The sequence below is a fragment of the Mesoplodon bidens genome (genome assembly GCF_964165515.1).
Source record: "Mesoplodon bidens genome assembly, chromosome: 12".
In the NCBI taxonomy this organism is placed as follows: Eukaryota; Metazoa; Chordata; class Mammalia; order Artiodactyla; family Ziphiidae; genus Mesoplodon; species Mesoplodon bidens.
The window spans coordinates 80,436,093-80,456,129 of NC_138168.1; the positions used below are offsets into that span (position 1 = coordinate 80,436,093).

General features: G+C 36.8%; 1 protein-coding gene across 16 annotated transcripts in view; it reads right to left on the reverse strand.

The window, feature by feature from the left end:
- The window catches only part of SYNE1 (spectrin repeat containing nuclear envelope protein 1), a 466,561-nt gene that overhangs the window by 358,184 nt on the left and 88,340 nt on the right, over nucleotides 1-20,037 (reverse strand). For all 16 annotated transcript variants that reach the window (XM_081251412.1, XM_081251411.1, XM_081251427.1 and 13 more), the window contains exons 4-7: nucleotides 18,255-18,350; nucleotides 8,887-8,970; nucleotides 1,963-2,055; nucleotides 894-1,072 (exon numbers count right to left, since the gene is read on the reverse strand). In XM_081251412.1, coding sequence (XP_081107538.1) covers nucleotides 894-1,072; nucleotides 1,963-2,055; nucleotides 8,887-8,970; nucleotides 18,255-18,350 — 452 coding nt within the window. The remainder of the gene's footprint in view (nucleotides 1-893; nucleotides 1,073-1,962; nucleotides 2,056-8,886; nucleotides 8,971-18,254; nucleotides 18,351-20,037) is intronic.

A 20,037-nucleotide genomic window follows, 5' to 3' on the forward strand; every position in this document is an offset into this window, starting at 1 on the left:
TAGAACTTCCTGTGTTTAGTGCCTCAGTGTTTTATAATGATAAGTACTTGTTTACAACTATTTTCCAGAAGGAGAGAATTAGATGTGGGTTATATCTAGGCATGTGAAACAAAATAGAAAGTGAGTTAATTTTACATGTCATTTAGGAGAATCTTACAAAAACACAACTTCTAGGTGAAGAGATCTTATTACTTACCACATCTGACCACACAATATTGGTATGATCAATTGAAAAGCCTATTGAAATTGCTATGAGAAAGTACTTTTTGAGAGTAGTAATTTTATATCCAGTATCCTCACATATATGTGCACACATGTAAATTTATTATGCTTAGAAGCAAACTCCCAGTCCATATAGCTGGAGCTGACAAAAGAATGTACATTCCAGATAAAAGATAAGATCAAAGAAAACATTAAAAAATAAAATTGCTAGAAAGTTTCAAGGTATACAAACAAATATGATTATTTCAGAATGTGGATCTTAGTCCACAATATTATTAAATAGAACTCAATAGTCTTATGAAGAGATAATCACGTTTAAACCTCTAATTTATTTGTGTAAATATTATCTAGTAGCAGCAGAAAATCCAAACAATGACCTAAATGGAATTAGTCCTCATGCTAATCAAATGTAGGGATTAAACAACTTAATTGGGTCCCATCACACAAGTGAAGAAGGAATTAGTTTTATTACACCATTTTTCTAGAGTATCAGGGATGCTTTCTGTTTACATTTTAATTCAAGGGAAGAGTGAAATGAGAGCCGAAGCAAAGCCATTCATTCATATGTCTCCACAAATTTTGCAATCACTGGAATGTGCACTCAGTCATAAACTGATAACTCAAATCATTCAAGGGTTTCTAATTTAAACAAACTCCTTCTTGGTACTTACTTGGCGACTGTGTACTGGACCCATTTTAATAAAGCCTTCTTAGCATTTCCTTGGATCTTGGTGGCCACCTTCCGTTTGCTTGGGGGGCTGGTGGTCTCAGAGCTGACCATGCTGTCCACGGAGGATGTGCTGCTGGATAGAGACTGCAGCTGCGGTAGGTTGCTGGTCAACTCCTCAATCTGCGTGTGCATCAACAGTCGGCAAACCGTCAGCGTTATCTTTGTTCTTCTCTTCTCAGGTGGTTTACTTTCCCAACTTGATTGACCTTAACACCCTTAACCTCCCAACAATATAAGCTCTTAAAGGGCACAACCAATGTCTTACTCCTGTTTGCACACATCTAAAATGGGACCTTGTACACAGTAATGAACACTTGTTAAATACATGCATGAATGAAGAAAACAAAACCTAATGGTTCTCCAAACTCAAAGAATGTACACACCAAGAGTGAATCCTAATGTAAACTACAAACCTTGAAATGATGGTGATGTGTCAGTAAAGGTTCATTAATTGTAACCAATGTTCCTCTCCCATGGGGGATACTGGTTAAGGGGAGGCTATGCATGTGTGGGTACAGGAGGTACATGGGAAATTTCTGTACTCTTTGCTCAGTTTTGCTCAGAACCTCAAACTGTTCTAAAAAATAAAGTCCATTTCTTTAAAAAACAACGTTACAGCTAGAAGAATTATCCCAGAGAGAACAGCAAGTTAATTTCTCCCCTTAATGTCTAATAGGAGCATAGAACCTCTCCCTTCCAGAGGACAAAGAAAAACTTCCTGAACTATTTTTACACCAATATTTCATCTCCATCGTGTTCTACCCACTTTTCGGATTGGGTACCTGGCTGAGTTCTTTGGGGAGTTCCATATATAACACCTTAGCGGAGAAAAAGAAGGCATTTTCTGCCAACAAAAACCAATGTACATGTGAAGGTCACATCTCTGCTAACTTGAGGTTCAGCCGCAAAGGTACAGAAAATGAGGTCATTATTCATCATTAAAATGTCCACCACTACCTCCATCTGTGACATTTATATCAACTGAAAAGGGAGCTGAAGAAGTACAATACCTGGAAATACAGAATAATGGTCCACATCAATCCAAGAACTATCGAGGGTCGGCCATCAGCTATATCAGTGGAGTTAATGTTGACTAATTTAATCTGTTTAAAAAGAAAAACTTCACTAGTAATGTCCTAGAAGATTACAGACCATTTAATTATGCAATAAGTAGCACTTTACTAGACATCAATAACATTTGGTCATGCCTGTGCAGCAGTACACAAGAGTAAGCAGGGTGAGCCATAAAAACATGGTTTCAGTGGAAATTTCAGGGGCATTCATTAGGCGCACACAATAAACACAACTACAGAATGAATTTCAAAAACTGGTTTAAAGTTGAAAAAAATATGACATCATGCGAAGAATTACCAACAAAATGCCAGACAGGAAAAAAAAAAAGGTTATTCTTTACATTCAGAGGTTGACTGGAATGTAAAAGAAACTGTGAGGGGAAGTTTTAGAAGATGCGTGCTTACTTTGAAATTTGTTACCAAATAGCATGAAACTTATGTTCTCTTTTACCTATAAAAGTCAGGAGTTAAAAATTCTAAAATTTGTACTAACCGGTGATCCTCTGTACATGGCCTGACATGAAAAACAAAGGGAGAAGATGATACATATACATAAATAGTCCTTCAAAATCCACATTATTTGTTCAAAGGTAATAAAAATGCAAGTGGTAAATTTAGAGCGTGATTTGAAGAATACATTTTAAAGATAAAGGAAAGGCAAGAAATAGTTAATTATTAAGAGAAACAGTTAAGAGAGTAGAAAGAGACTGGGGGGATTCAGTTCCCTACTTTGGGGCACTGACAACTGTAAAGCACTCAGAATTAATCTGTCTACAATTATCCCCAATTATTCATTTCAATGTCTTCCCAACTATGAGAAAGTCCCAGGAAAATAGACATGTATGGTAGGTCTAGCTCAGTCAACCTCTATAGAATACAATTAGCTGCTCATCGTCCTCTTCATAATCCCTGGACAAATTAGAAAAAAACTAAAGTACTCCTTAGACTTCTAGCTCAATAATTCTCAGCCAAGATTTAATAAGGTGTGATACTAAAATAAAGTTCAGAAGTTTGTAAATAGCTTACTTTTAAAAAAATATCAGAAGCAAAATCATCCCACAAACACCTTACTCTTGAGTAATTAGTTTAAATTTACTAGTTATACATCTGAGGAGTTAAGTAAAAGCTAGCACAAAAGTCATCGTAAATAATTTGAGATATACCCATGGGATTTTATCTCACTGCTGAAGTTCATTCATCAGGTTCAGAGACAGAAAAAAATTGAGAACTTCCACAGATCACAAGATCATATGTCTACTTCTTTTAAACCTAGCACTGTGTAAGATATAAAAATACTTGTTGGTGGAAAATAAAGAATGTCACATTTCTTTAATCTTTTATGACAGAACCTATTACAATCTTTATAATCATTTTGATTGCTCCATTTTACAATTTCTCCAGAATTTTCACTATATCCATTTTAGTATCCATGGGCCACAAATTTATAACACGTTAATAAACACAAGATTAATGCCTTTCATAGAGGACAAATTATTTCTCTTTCCTTACATATCATTCTTTTTTAAAATGAAATTGAGGGCTTCCCTGTTGGCACAGTGGTTGAGAGTCCGCCTGCCAATGCAGGGGATACGGGTTCGTGTCCCGGTCTGGGAAGATCCCACATGCCGTGGAGCGGCTGGGCCCGTGAGCCATGGCCACTGAGCCTGCGTGTCCGGAGCCTGTGCTCCACAACGGGAGAGGCCACAGCAGTGAGAGGCCCGCATACCGCAAAAAAAAAAAAAAAAAAAAAAAAAAATGCAATTGAATATATAAGTTGAATTTCCTACCTCAACCCAGCTCCAACTGCACTTTGAAGCTTATACATTCAGCTTATTATAGAACCTGAAGATCTTTTGCTCAATTTGTGAAGAAAAAACGTTTTTCAAAATTATTTTCTTTCTTAAAAACTTAAAAACCGTAATGGGTTTGGGGAGCACAGGTTCTTTGTTTTACCTCCTCTCCCTTGCAAAATCGTATGAAATATACAATAAACTTTTAATAGCCCTAAGATTGTGGGATGGGCAATAGAGACACATCCAAAGAGACTGAAGAATTCCAGAAACCAGAAAGGATGAATCACATAGATGGACCTCACCTCAGACCTTCTGAGACAGAAAATAAGGAAGGCTGCCTAAGAATCTGTTTTAACAAAACCTCTAGGTTTGGAGAAGTTTGATTTTGTAAGCCAGAGGCCCGAATGGACTGAATTATCTTCAAAATTTACATATTGAGGCCCTAACCCCCAATGTGACTGCATTTGGAGATAGAATCTTTAAGGAGACAATTAAGATGAAACAAGGTTATAAGAGTGAGCCCTAATCCAATAGGACTGGTATCCTTATAAGAAGAGGAAGAAACATCAGAACTCTCACTCTCACTTTCTCTCTCTCTCTGCACACACACACAAGAAAGGTCACATGAAGGCACCGCACCAAAGCAGCTGTTGTCAAGCCTGGAAAAAAGGAGGAAATCAACCCTGATGACACCTTGATCTTGGACTTTCAGCCTCCAGAACTGTGAGAAAATACATTTCTGTTGTTTAAGCTATCCAGTCTGTGGTATTCTGTTATGGCAGCCATAGCAGACTAATACAAGGCCCACAGACATTTCAAAAAAATATTTGAATTATTTGGGAAAAATTTCAAAAAAAATTAAATAAAAATTCCAGACTACCAGCTTTTCTTGATACATGGGAAAACCTAATTAATAGATGCATCACCACTTTATGAGTTGTTTTCTACCTATATATATACAGGTAGCCAAATACCTGCATTATTTAATAAATAACTTAAATAAATTAAATAAATAATAAGATTTCAATAAAAATCCAGACTACTGGCTTTTCTCATTCAATTGTTAAACCTGGGATCACTGTGCTTGCATTTCATCGAGGTAACTCCAGATGGAATTATTTGCTTCCTTCTTCTAGACAGTACGTGGGACTACTCAGTTATCCTGCTACCATGATCAGCTTCTACCTTGCTTCATCATTTACATCATCTATCTGGACCTCACAGGAACCTAAATTTATGTCCTTGTGTGCACTATGGCAAGCTTTAGGAAACGTGGTCAGTGACTGGCTCCTTGTATTACTATTTAGAATGATCCACCTGACACCTCATTGGAGAAAAACTTGTGGAAAGTAGTGATGAATCTATTCATTAGAGCCAAACTTATACAATTCTTATCAAATACTAACGTATGCCTTTATTCAGTAACCCTGTAAACAAGTGGAAAATAAACACAATGGTAGGGTTTTCATCAGTAAACTTGAAAAGTGCCTTCATTATTCCTTATCCGAGTACTAAACAAATCTTCTATCGTCTAAAGAAAAAATCTAAATGGAGGACAAAGTAAATACAAAGGTTAAAGACAAATTCTTGAAAATATATTTGAGACTTAAGTTCTTAAATTATAAAGAACAAAAATAAACAGTAAGAGGGAGGGCACCAAAGAGTCTTCAAAAACTCATTCTACCCCACTGTCAATTATTTTGTGAGCCAATGGGGTGAAGAAATGCAAGAAAGAGAAGCCCAAAACTATGTATTTCAGGTAGATTTTAAAAAAATCAAAGTAGTTAGGGATTTGTGGGGACAGAAAGGAAATACTTTGGATTTTGTCCTGAGACTCAAATGCATTACTTTTTGCCCTTAGTAAATATAATATTTAAAATCTGAATCCTCTACTTTTTAAAAAGTTATTCAGGTTTGTTCTGTGAAAATGGACCTGGTACAAACAAGTCTTCTGTGAAAAGAAGACTCTTTGGTTCTCTTTACAAACAATGCCTTTCATGGGTTAAGTCATTAAATTTTTCTCCAAGACATTAATTAATAAGAAGAATTTTGTTTTCATATTCTAGCCAGTGAATACACATCAGAACAAAGAAGGACACTATTGTTATATAGCCAAAATGGAAGATGAAATGACTGGGAAAACTCTATAAATAACCTATTAAATAAGGCTTTTTTTTTCAGCTTTCCATGAAAAACTCATGAAGTGAGAGAAGGAAGAAGAGAAACACTCCATTAAAAATGATGTTAAAGTGACCTGGAAACAATGTCCAATATTCTACTAGAAGCTAAGACTGTTATTCTACACCATCTTAATGCCTAGAATCTCTCTTTGGTGTGAAGTTAGCACACTTGACTGAACTTTATACTGATTCATTATACTAACAACTCATCAAAATGTAAATTATTTAAGAGCCAGAATCTAGTTTTCTTTAATTTTCCAGAATTAATATTTTCCAGAATTCTCATTTTACAGAAAGTATTCAATTATGCATTTGTGGAATAAATGAAATAATTTATTGCATATAGACAGAGAAGTAAATAACTGAATCATTCTATTTTTCAGAAGTATCTGGATATCCATTTATAAAGCTGGTTTTGGTATTGCCAAACACCGACTTCCTGAATTTCCACAAATTAGAAAAGGCTAAAATCTAAAAGGATTGGTGCAACCCTTCTGGAGGGAAATATGTCAACACCTAACAAAAAAAAATACACACTTATGTTTTGACCCAACAATCATACTTCTAAAATTTTACCCAGAAGATACACTTCCAATAATACAAAAATACTTATGCACAGTTATTAATTGCATCATCATTTCTGTTTGAAAAATGTTAGAAACAACCTAAATGCTCATTCATAAGAGAGTGGTTGAATAAACTCTGGAACATCCAGACCACGGAATACTATGCAGCTGTAAAAATGAATGAGGAACATCTCTGTGAACTGATTTGAGGGATTTCCAGGATATACTGTTAAATGAAAAAGGTAAAGTGCACCTGGTGTATCACTAGTATGCTTCCTTTGTATAAGAAAGAAGGTGGTGTATGAAAATAACCTGCTCATTCCTGCAAAAGAAATACAGGAAGGATAAATCAGAAATTGGAGAAACTGGTTACCTAGAGGTGAGAAAAGGAGTAAAAGGAAGGATAATGGTAATAGAGAAGCAAGGATGAGGAGGGAATGCCACTTCTCTAAGTGTAACTTTTACTCCTAGAATCATAATAATGTCTCATTCTCTAAAATAAAAAATAATTAAGGCCAACTAGGATGTGTGTGGGGTTGCCCAAAATGGAATATAACTCTATTACTTAACTCTATTACAAATGAATAACATAATCACACTGAAAGGATGGGAGAACAGAAGTGACCTAGGTAAATCTGGACAACAGTCTCTTGACAGTATATTGTAATGTTGAAGACCAAAAGAACTGTACACAAATACTGTTCTCCAGTTAATCAATATGTTTCTCACAAAGGTGTGGGTTAGCAATTCTGAAACAATTTTATGTGTATACACTAGGGATGAAAAAGAAGAGAATATATTGTAGATGAGAGCCAGGTTTCTCACTGTCAGAGAAAACAGAAAGAAATCATCATGAAATGGACCTTGTGGTATTGGACTGAAATCAGAAGTATCAATTTGAAGTAAAGGTTTACATGCACACATAATAGAAGAAGCTATATAGAAAGAAAGAGAGAGAGAGAGAGACAGATGGAAGGGAGAGAAATATAGATATGTGTGTATACCCAGATTAGTAAACATACATATATCTAGATCTGCATATTGAGAGGGCAATGAAACCTCAGTAGCCATGAGCACACCTAGCACCCAAATCTTGGTTTCTAAATGCCATTCACTAATGAAAGGAACAAAGCCTCCTTAGAGAAGTGGTTGATTCTAGGACTGGGGTAAGGAAAATATAAGATAAACCTGGAAAATCTGTAGTTCCAGAAAATAAGGAGATGCTTGAAAAAGGATGGGTCCATGTCAAAAGAGTACAGGAGCCAGTTTGAAGGAACTCTTAATGGACAAAGCTAGAACAATCTGATCAACAAAATAATAACAATAATAACAATAATAGTAGTCATACTGGATTATAACTATAGAATAAAATAAATATCCATGAGTCCATAATGAAATAAATAAGGAATTGAATAAATAAATGGAGAAGAAAGGCCATCTTTTTCTTACATAACAATTCCAATTAGTAAGTACAAAAGAAATGTGGGAAAAACAAAATCATCATTAGGCAAACAGCACAGAAGTAATTATTGAAGGCAAGTGATGCTAAAATCAGTGAGCAAGAAGCAGAATATTAGCATAATCTCAATTACATCCCCTAAGTTATTTCTGAATTATAAATGGAAAAATGGTAGTTTTACCATAAAAAAAAAACCTCAGCAGATGACTTAATCAAGTGGTTGAGGTTAGCATCACCAGCAGTAAGACAAGTCAGAATCCTATCTATATCCACTAAACTGATTCACTGAGAAGAATACATCACTTCCTTGGAATTCTTGCCAAAAATATATAACCTCAATCTAATCATGGGAGAACATCACACAAACCAAACTGAGAGATATTATGAAAAATAACTGCCTAGCAGTTATCATTAAGGTCATGAAAGACACAGAAAGACAAGGTCATAGAATGGAAAAGACAAAGGAGCCATAACAATTAAAATGCAAGGCATGTTATTGGATTGGATCCTGGAACAGAAATAAGACACTGGAGAAAAAATGATGAAATTAGATTAATTTCTATGCTTTACTTAACAGTATCATACCCATTTTAATTTCCTTATTTGGTAGTTGTACTATGTTACATATATGTACTATGTACAACTAAGTCCCTCACATTAGAGGAAGCTGGCTGAAGTACAGACATGAAATCTCTGTGCCTTTTTTTTCCCACTCTTCTGTAAGTCTAAAACGATTTTACAATAATATTGCACATATATGTTGTATAGATTGCATGCAGTGTTTTTACCCAACAATCAACAATGAAAATATTCGTATGTCCACGCTTTCTTCTTGAAGTGTTTTGTCTTTGTTTCTCTCTTACCTTCCTTCCTTCCAGGAACTTGAGTGCCGTGCCAATGTTCGCCACAGCATGGATTCGCTTCATCCGGCGTCCTTGTTCACACGGCTATAAAAGGGGGAAGGACAGGAATAAGGAAAAATGCACACATTAAAAAGATGGTTATAAAATCTATTTAAGTGGATTCAAAATATACTTGAAGAATGTTCAAGAACAGCCAACATACTCAATATCTATAAAGGTTAGCAGGTACAGAGAGGAGCGTTATCCCCACAGCACTTGGAAGGTGTATAATTTACTCAATAAGTACATTCATTCTCAGCTTCTGAATGCACTTACCCTTAAGGTTTCTGTATGCTTAAGGTTGGAAATTCACAAAATTCCTATGTTGTCTACTAAGACTGTTATTCCTGCAAGTTAGGAAGTAGTTTTATGAAAAGTGCTCTTGGTGTGTGTGGAGGGCAGGAGATAATGGGAAATCTCTCCTTTCCTCTCAAATTTGTCATAAACTTAAAACTTCTCTAAAAAATAAAGTCTTAAAAAAAGTACTCTTGGTCACTCACATTTTTTTTCAGTCATACTAACATGAAAGTTGTTGACAGTATTAGTGGCGTTTCTCTGTTTGAAGGACCAAAAAGCATGGTGCATATGAGCCAAGGTTAAAAAGTAGGAGTGCAAGAATGAAAATGTTCTTTGCAAAATAGTATGTTCTGGTACAAGGATACTAAGTTACTTGTGTTTGATTCAGCAAAATATAATAAATAATTTAATAAATAGAATAAAATAGTAAGTGCTACACTGTTCATTTTAAAACTCAAAATAATCTCAGTGAAGAAGATAACATTACATTTACAAGACCTAAGAGGATAACAGGTCCATGATTGCAGAGCTGATAGACTGGTCTCTTCTCTGTGGCACTAGAACTCTAAACAATCTCCCATTAGAGCTCAAAACTAAGTATATTTTCAGGGCCTCTCTGGTGGCACAGTGGTTGAGAGTCTGCCTGCCGATGCAGGGGACATGGGTTTGTGCCCCGGTCCAGGAAGATCCCACATGCCGCGGGGCGGCTGGGCCTGTGAGCCATGGCCGCTGAGCCTGTGCATCCGGAGCCTGTGCTCCGCAACAGGAGAGGCCACAACAGTGAGAGGGCCCCGTACCACAAAAAACAAACAAACAAACAAACAAAAGCTAAGTATCTTTTCATTTCCAGTTAAAAGTGTAACAGGTAACTTTTTATGACATCATTTTAAACAAATATTTAAATAGAAAATATACTTTAAAAATGTTTATCCTTTTCTTGCATGGCCCACTTATTCAGTTATTTGATTAATTATCTTTTATACTGTAAAAAGCACCTAGGAACCCACAACTAAAACAAAGCCAGGACCCAGAAATTAAGCACAAAAGCCACATTCCTCAATTTTACCATTCATTCCATCCCCCTGAACTCCTACACCATGGCAACCATCACAATAAGCCCAGCCCAATGTTTTCCCTTTTATACACATTCATTTCATTTATTGCATTCTTAAAAAGAATAGTTATTTCAGTTCTTAGCTCTTATATAAAGAATATCACTGTATTAATCTTTTGATACTTACTTTTCGACATAATAAGATTGCTAACATTCATCCATATTGTTTCCTGTCACTGTATTTCATTCATTTTGACAGCCATATACTGTGCCATTTATTTACTCTCCTCCTGATGTGAATCTGAATTATTTCCAGGTTATTCCTATGTGACCTGTGCTGATAGGTCATTCTTGTACATCCCACCCTTGGTAGAAGTATAAAGAGTTTCTCTTGGATGTATACCTAACAGTGGAATTGCTGAGTCAGGGGGAATGTGACTTTTGAACTTCTAATCTAATGCCAAACTTTTCCGAAGTGTTTGTACTACTCACTCTTATCAGCAATACAAGAATAATCCTGTGGATACACATTTTGTCCAACACTTGATTTTTTTTTTTTTTTTTTGCGGTACACAGGCCTCTCACCATTGTGGCCTCTCCCGTTGCGGAGCACAGGCTCCGGACGCGCAGGCTCAGTGGCCATGGCTCACGGGCCCAGCTGCTACGCGGCATGTGGGATCTTCCTGGACCGGGGCATGAACCCGTGCCCCCTGCATTGGCAGGTGGACTCTCAACCACTGCACCACCAGGGAAGCCCCAACACTTGATTTTGATAGTTATCTTTAAAAAATTACTTTCAGTTGAATGTATGTAACATGGTCTTTCATGGCGGCCAGTTGAATGTATGTAATATGGTCTTTCATGGTGGTCAGTTGAATGTATGTAACATGGTCTTTCATGGTGGTCGGTTGAATGTATGTAACATGGTCTTTCATGGCGGCCGGTTGAATGTATGTAACATGGTCTTTAATGGTGGTCGGTTGAATGGATGTAACATGGTCTTTCATGGTGGTCGGTTGAATGTATGTAACATGGTCTTTCATGGTGGTCGGTTGAATGTATGTAACATGGTCTTTCATGGTGGTCGGTTGAATGTATGTAACATGGTCTTTCATGGTGGTCGGTTGAATGGATGTAACATGGTCTTTCATGGTGGTCGGTTGAATGGATGTAACATGGTCTTTCATGGTGGTCGGTTGAATGGATGTAACATGGTCTTTCATGGTGGTCAGTTGAATGGATGTAACATGGTCTTCATTTGCACTGCCCTGCTCAGCAATGGTGTGAACATCTCATCCTCTGTTCTTTGGCAAGTCTGTTTCTTTTTCCTTTTATTAATTTTTATTGGAGTATAGTGGCTCTACAATGCTGTGTTAGTTTCTGCTGTACAGCAAAGTGAATCAGCTCTACATATACATATATCCCTCTTTTTTGGATTTCCTTCCCATTTAGGTCACCACAGAGCACTGAGTAGAATTCCCTGTGCTATACAGTAGGTTCTCATTAGTTATCTGTTTTATACATAGTAGTGTATATATGTCAATCCCAATCTCCCAATTCATCCCACCAACCCCCATGCTTTGGTATCCACATGCTTGTTCTCTACATCTGTGTCTCTATTTCTGCTTTGCAAATAAGTTCATCTGTACCATTTTTCTAGATTCCACATATAGTGATATTATATGATATTTGTTTTTCTCTTTCTGACTTACTTCACTCTGTATGACAGTTTCTAGGTCCATCCACAACCCTGCAAATGGCACAATTTCATTCCTTTTAATGGCTGAGTAATATTCCATTGTATATATGTACCACATCTTTTTACTTAACTTTTTATTTTATATTGGAGTATAGCCAATAAACAACGTTGTGATAGTTTCAGGTGCACAGCAAAGTGACTCAGCCATACATATACATGTACTATCCATTCTCCCCCAAACTCCCCTCCCATCCAGGCTGCCCAATAACGTTGAGCAGAGTTCCCTGTGTCATACAGTAGGTCCTTGTTGGTTATCTATTTTAAATATAGCAGTGTGCACATGTCAATCCCAAACTCCCTAACTATCCCTTCCCCCCAAACTTCCCCCCTGGTAACCATAAGTTCATTCTCTAACTCTGTGAATCTGTTTCCGTTTCGTAAATAAATTCATTTGTATCATTTCTTTTTAGATTCCACATACAAGTGATATCATATGATATTTCTCTTTGTCTGACTTACTTCACTCAGTATGACAATCTCTAGGACCATCCATGTTGCTGCAAATGGCAGTATTTTATTCTTTTTAATGGCTGAGTAATATTCCATTGTATATATGTGCCACATCTTCTTTATCCATTCCTCTGTTGATGGACATTTAGGTTGCTTCCATGTCTTGGCTATTGTAAGCAGTGTTGCAATGAATACTGGGGTGCATGTATCTTTTTGAATTATGGCTTTCTCTGGGTATATGCCCAGGAGTGGGATTGCTGGGTCATATGGTAGTTCTATTTTCAGTTTTTTAAGGAACCTCCATACTGTTCTGCATAGTGGCTGTACCAATTTACATTCCCACCAAGAGTGTAGGAGGGTTCCCTTCTCTCCACACCCTCTCCAGCATTTACTGTTTGTAGATTTTTTGATGATGGTCATTCTGACCAGTGTGAGGTGATACCTCATTGTAGTTTTGCTTTGCATTTCTCTAATAATTAGTGATGTTGAGCATCTTTTCATGCGTTTGTTGGCCATCTGTATGTCTTCTTTGGAGAAATGTCTATTTAGGTCTTCTGCCCAATTTTTGATTGGGTTGTTTATTTTTTTGATGTTGAGCTGCATGAGCTGTTTGTATATTTTGGAGATTACTCCTTTGTCAGTTGCTTCATTTGCAAATATTTTCTCCCATTCTGAGGGTTGTGTTTTCATCTCATTTATGGTTTCCTTTGTTGTGCAAAAGCTTTTAAGTTTCATTAGGTTCCATTTGTTTATTTATTTATTTATTTTTAAACATCTTTATTGTAGTATAATTGCTTTACATTGTTATGTTAGTTGCTGCTGTATAACAAAGTGAATCAGCTATACGTATACATATATCCCCATATCCCCTCCCTCTTGCATCTCCCTCCCATCCTCCCAATCCCACTTCTCTACTTGGTCACAAAGCACTGAGCTGATCTCCCTGTGCTATGCGACTGCTTCTCACTAGCTATCTATTTTACATTTGGTAGTGTATGTATGTCAATGCCACTCTCTCACTTCGTCTCAGCTTACCCTTCCCCCTCCCCGTGTCCTCAAGTCCATTCTCTAAGTCTGTGTTTTTATTCTTGTCCTACCCCTAGGTGCTTCAGAACCTTTCTTTTTTTTCTTTTTTTTTTTTTTTTTTTAGATTCCATATATACGTGTTAGCGTATGGTATTTGTTTTTCTCTTTCTGACTTACTTCACTCTGTATGACAGACTCTAGGTTCATCCACCTCACTACAAATAACTCAATTTCATTTCTTTTTATGGCTGAGTAATATTCCATTGTATATATGTGCCACATCTTCTTTATCCATTCAGATGTCGATGGACACTTAGGTTGCTTCCATGTCCTGGTTGTTAAATAGTGCTGCAATGAACATTGTGGTACATGACTCTTTTTGAATTATGGTTTTCTCAGGGTTTCTGCACAGCAAAGGAAACCATAAACAAGCTGAAAAGACAACCCTCAGAATGGGAGAAAATATTTGCAAATGAAGCAACTGACAAAGGATTAATCTCCAAAATATACAAGCAGCTCATGCAGCTCAATATCAAAAAAACAAACAACCCAACCCCAAAATGGGCAGAAGACCTAAATAGACTTTTCTCCAAAGAAGGTATACAGATTGCCAACAAACACCTGAAAAGATGCTCAACATTACTAATCATTAGAGAAATGCAAAGCAAAACTACAATGAAGTATCACCTCACACTGGTCAGAATGGCCATCATCAAAAAATCTGCAAACAGTAAATGCTGGAGAGGGTGTGGAGAAAAGGGAACCCTCCTGCACTGTTGGTGGGAATGTAAATGGAGAACAGTATGGAGGTTCCTACATTTGTTTATTTTTGCTTTTATTTTCATTACTCTAAGAGGTGGGTTAAAAAAATTCTTGCTGAGATTTATGTCAAAGAGTGTTCTGCCTATATTTTCCTCTAAGAGTTTTATAGTGTCCAGCCTTATGTTTAGGTCTTTAATCTATTTTGAGTTTATTTTTGTGTATGGTGTTAGGGAGTGTTCTAATTTCATTCATTTACATGTAGCTGTCCAGTTTTCTTGGGTTGTTTGTACTCACTGTTTTGAAGATGTACCTCATATATTCTTGATATAATCCTTTCTTAATCCTTTTGTAACCTGTATTGTGAATATCTTTGACCAATTTTTAACTTTTTTTGTCACTTTCTTTAAAGTTTTTTGATTAAAAAATGTTCTGAATTTAAAAATAGTCAAAGGTAACAATCTTTTATAGTTAATATATTTTGCCTTATTTTTTTCCCTGTCCTGATGTCTCAGAGATATTCACCTATATTTTCTAAGAGTTTTAAGTATTTTTGCCATTAGGGCCTTTATCTATGTATATTTGATTTCTATAGAGGCCATGAGATAAGGATCCAACTATACCATTTTCTTGCTCTTCCATTTATTGAACCATCTTTCCTTCCCAGATCTGACATCCACCTCTGACATAAACTAAATTTCCATTCATGCCTTGGTCTGTTTCTCAACTCTATTGCATTAGTCAATATGCCCATCCCTGTATTAACACTGCACTATCTTATGTGATAAAGCTTCTCTGTAAGACCTGATATCTAGTAAAGCAAATATCTTTTCTCTGCTTTTCTTCTTTGGTTGTATCCTGGCTAAAAGAGCAAGGTATAAACATCTATTGTATAGTTCTACCCCATATTTGCATCTATTTTAACACAACTGACCTACCCTAATTAATACAGTGATCCTCCCTACCAGTCTACAAGCTCTTTGAGGGCACCAACCATACCTCATTCATCTCTGTTCTCCTTAGAGGGCAAAGGCAGTGCCTTATCTATAATAGAGACTCCAGATATGTTAGCTGAACAGTCAAAAGATAATGCCAAACCCAGCTGCAGACTTGACTTTTACTCTCAATATATGATTGATGTTTAACAAAGTTACCTGGTGAATGTGCAGGGGCCTTCAATGCTCCCAATTTCCTAAGAATGCCCATGTGCACTTTTAAGTGGATTTTTAAGCTCCTTTTGAATGCAGAGTGTTAAGGAGTCTTTAATAATACTATACAGAAGGTTAACAAAATACATAAGAAATGAATTTCTCTGCAGTCCTTAAGCCCTATTCATATTGCTTCTATTATTTTTAATTTTTCTATGGAATTCTCCACATTCTTAAAAAATATCCTAAGTATAAAATTACATTTAGTGTTCCTATCTTTATGTGTGATTAAAGACATATAAGCACCGATCCATTCAAAGAGTAAATGTTCTACAAATAATAATCAAAGGGCACAGAGAAATCCAAGAATAATAATTATAAAAACTTAAAACTCCCTAGCATCTGAAATAAAATCACAGACAAGAGAGTCACAATAGGTTATTAAAAGAAACTAAGATACTGAGAGTACTCCCTTACCTTGAGATGCTGGTGGTAAAGGGAATACTAAGGTATTTGGCTGAATTTCCCAGATGATCATGGTCAAAGTCAGAGTCCTGGGCTATGTGAATCATGATCTTAAAGTATAGTGCTCTTTAATAGAGTTGTACGTATGAGATAATTATAGATTTCCTGAACAGTGCTAACACTCCTGAGGGAAATGCTTTTGTTCACATTCTCTCTTTGAGAGCTCTACAAGAATGCCTAGGATACTCAGTCCTTTAAATGAAGCTTTTCATCTTAATGTGGTCCTGAACCAAAATATCTACATGTACAAAATTTAAATAACCATTGTGATGGTTTATTTATAATTTCAGAATAATTTCATTTTATATAATTCAGAATCTTGAAGGGTTCAGTAAAAATAAATAATAAAAGTTAAATCAGAAGCTGTCCTTCTGTGTCTCAGTTTTTCTACCTGTTAAATGAGAATGCTGAGATTCTTTCTGAAATTGCTTCTAGCTTCCAGATCCTATCATTGTAAACACATCGAAATGAGTAGGGCACGTAAACAGAAGTAGGATTCTTGTATCAAAATATACGCTCTTTCTAGAATCGCTTAGCTTGGCAGGTAATGCCCATTGAGGTTTCTGTATACTGTTGGCCGAGTACAATGGCAGAATTATAATGACACTTAGAATGACAGGCTTCTTAAATACCCATCTGAATTGTAATGAAGGTTCCTTCAAGTAAATAGCTTAATTCAGGAGGGTATATGAAGATAGCCAGTTACAACAGGCCACCAAGGGAGTATATATTTCAGGTCGATGACCCCCACATCCTAACGTTAATCCAGTTTATTTAGCTCATGCATATATCTGTTTATTCCAAACTGGCTTTTCATATGTGTCTTCTTTGATTTCTCCCAATGTGGAGCCTGAGATAAGAACAGGGGTACATGAAGGTGACCGAGGAAATGATCCCAGGTAGCAGGAGTGAGAATGCATGGAGAGTGAGACAGGGAAGGAGGAAAAATCAATAAATAATAATCAATAATAGTACGATGTGCTATTAAGGGTCTCCACAATAGGCAACCATGGCTCAGTTCTGCTGGGGATCCAATGGGGCACTCTACCTCATGTGTGAAGTAAGCCTTGGAATCATCCCTCCTACAAATGCCAGTCTGGAATTTTTATTCAGACTCCCATCCCGTTTGGGACCATTAACTCTCCCACACTTCAGGGCTGCCTTGTGCAACCTGCAGCTTTGATAAAAGCCCTGAGTGCAGAAATCCAGAGACAAGCTGCCAGTGCTTGAGTTGAGATGCTGATGGAGGGTGTGGATCATGTCCACTCCTGCAGCTGCTGGAATCAGAGGTGATCTGAGATGGCGCTGGGGGCACCAAAAGCATCTGCTATAATATGAATTCAAGTAGATAATGACTTACACAAAATTATTATTATCAGTTTGTATCTTCCCAGAAACAACTCTGTTACAAAAGCTATGGTGAAGGCTCCCCACAAGAAATGAACTGGAAATTTATGATCAGGCAAAAACACTTTAAAAAAAATCAATTATCCAAGTAATAATGACTGTGTACCTCTTTATCATGATGCAACAGATTAAGAAAAACTAGTACCCCCAATTTTGGACCCCATGTCTAGTGCATTATACAACATTCTGAAGATTATTTCCTGAGAGCCTTTTAAAAATTATGGTAAACATCACATAAATAATCTATGTTTGCAAACTACTTACTTCTCTACTACTCTGAAATGAAAAAACATGTCAGAAAGAAATAAATATCTTATTATTCGAGTAATGTAGAAAAATAGATTTTATAGGTCACTGTAAATTTGTTTTTCACTCTGCTGGTTCCATTGAGCTTAACAACAAATGATTCTGAACATGCTGCTCCTATTACAAACGACTGATGACAGAGAATGTCCATAAGCGGATGAAAAATGCCACGCTGATTTCAAGGCTTAATTTTCAACAACTATATAAATACACAGATATGGACCAACAATCCTTTCCAAATGGAAAGTAAGCACTTAAAGTGCATTAGATGTTAATTTCCAACAAATCTTCCTGGATGCCACACAGATGCAGTAGTTAACCAGGAGTGATTATCGATGAAGTTCTTTACTCTTACTTCTAGGATTACTATCACTATACATAATGTTTTAAATATACTACAGGTGTGCAGGAATGAGAAAGGAAATTTATTCCTTGTTCCCAGAAGTGACCGATAGACTAGTGTTCCCTGTGTATTACCAACCGCAAAAGAGAAAAACTTTCTCTTACGTGGGTAGCACCCTTTATACTCCCAACTCCATAGCCCCCAAATTCCAAATGGGAAAAGTTTGACAAGTCTGGTCACAGAAAACATCCTTACCAGCTTCTGCCCAGACAGGACCTCCAGCAGAGCGAGCAGCTTCACACCATCTTTCATGTCTTCAAAAAGATCATCTACCACCATTGGGGGTTTCCGCTATAAAATAAAAAAATGAATAAATGCAAAAAATACTTCTCTTACTCTCTGTCAGACATTTGTTACTCACTGTGGCAAAATTTGAAGAAAAATGTCTAAATGCCAAAATCCTTTATTTAGAATATGGTTGGCAATTACCTTTTGATGGCTGCAAAGAGAAAAACGACCCTTTGGAGGTAAACTTAACATTCAAGAACCTCATGCTTGGGCTTTCACATACACACCAGTGTCTTTCTAGAAAGGGAGTTTTGACAAGAGTGGGATGGTGTGGGATAAGGGAAGGAAAAGAGGATACTATAAACATAAAAGATAAGAGAGAGGTTAAAGCAGGACGTAAACAGGGAACAGGTGGTACCCCAGATAAACTGGACCAACCTCCATACCTTCACCCTGAGTGAGCACATTACTGGGCTGAGGCAGGTGCCAAATTTCCTTGAAGATTCTCTCCAGGGTAACCTCAATAACTCAGTGACCTGCTGTGGGACCACTGTTAGCACAGCCAGAGGGACAGACTGAACCTCCTGTGGGTTAGCTGGCCATGTCCGTTCTGTTGCACAAGCTGGCAAATCCAGCAAACCTCTCTCACAGCGTGGCATTGAACCCAAAGGATCAAAAGCACAAGAGTACAGACTGATCAAGGCAAATCTATCACCACTACTGGAGAAATAAGTCAAAGCCCATTTTCAACTCATGGAGGGTCTTCTGTTTTTTATGAAGATTATGAAAATACTTAGTATACTAGAGTTCATGAAATCTTGAAATTAGGTATCTCTTGCCTCATAAGAAAGTAAAGGAGCGATGATGTCAAAGTTGATGGTCAACAGTAATTAGGTGACCTCAGATTTCTCACAGAATATGAATTTTTAAAATTTATAGGGCTTCCCTGGTGGCGCAGTGGTTGAGAGTCCGCCTGCCGATGCAGGGGACACGGGTTCGTGCCCCGGTCCAGGAAGATCCCACGTGCTACGGAGCAGCTAGGCCCGTGAGCCATGGCTGCTGAGCCTGCGTGTGCAGAGCCTGTGCTCCGCAACGGGAGAGGCCACAACAGTGAGAGGCCCGCGTACCACCAAAAAAAAAAAAAAAAAATTATAACCTGGATCAAGCTCTGTAGTTTTCTAATTCTCCCTGAACATGCTAAAGGCCTAATGCTGTCTACTTGACTTTCAATTGTCTTTCTTTCTATCAAGAAAGAAAAAGGAAGGAAGGGAGGAAAGAGAGAGAGAGAGAGAGAGAGAAAGAAAGAAAGAAAGAAAGAATGTTCTTTGAAGAGATATTTAATCACCAAATGTTTTACTGAAATGTGACTTTCTCTACCCACTGATATGGCACATTTATATTTCTCTTATGACTGAATGAATTAGTGTCTCTGAATGGAACAATTCTAATTGTGAATGCATTTTTTTCACTTTGTAAAATGAACAGCTGAATACATTTTGTTCTCATGCTGCAAAATACATGTTCAAAAATAACAGTTTTCATTTTCAAGCTTTCTCTTTTAAATTCCACTATTCACACTGCTTACTATTTATACAGCAAAAACGTAATAGTGACTTTATATTCTAAGCATATAAATAAAATTATTCAGAATTTGAGCATTTACAATGCAAAATATTTGATGTGATAAGAATCAGAATTATGGTATTAGCTATATATAATCATTAAAATTATGGTCTATTTCTCTTTCAAA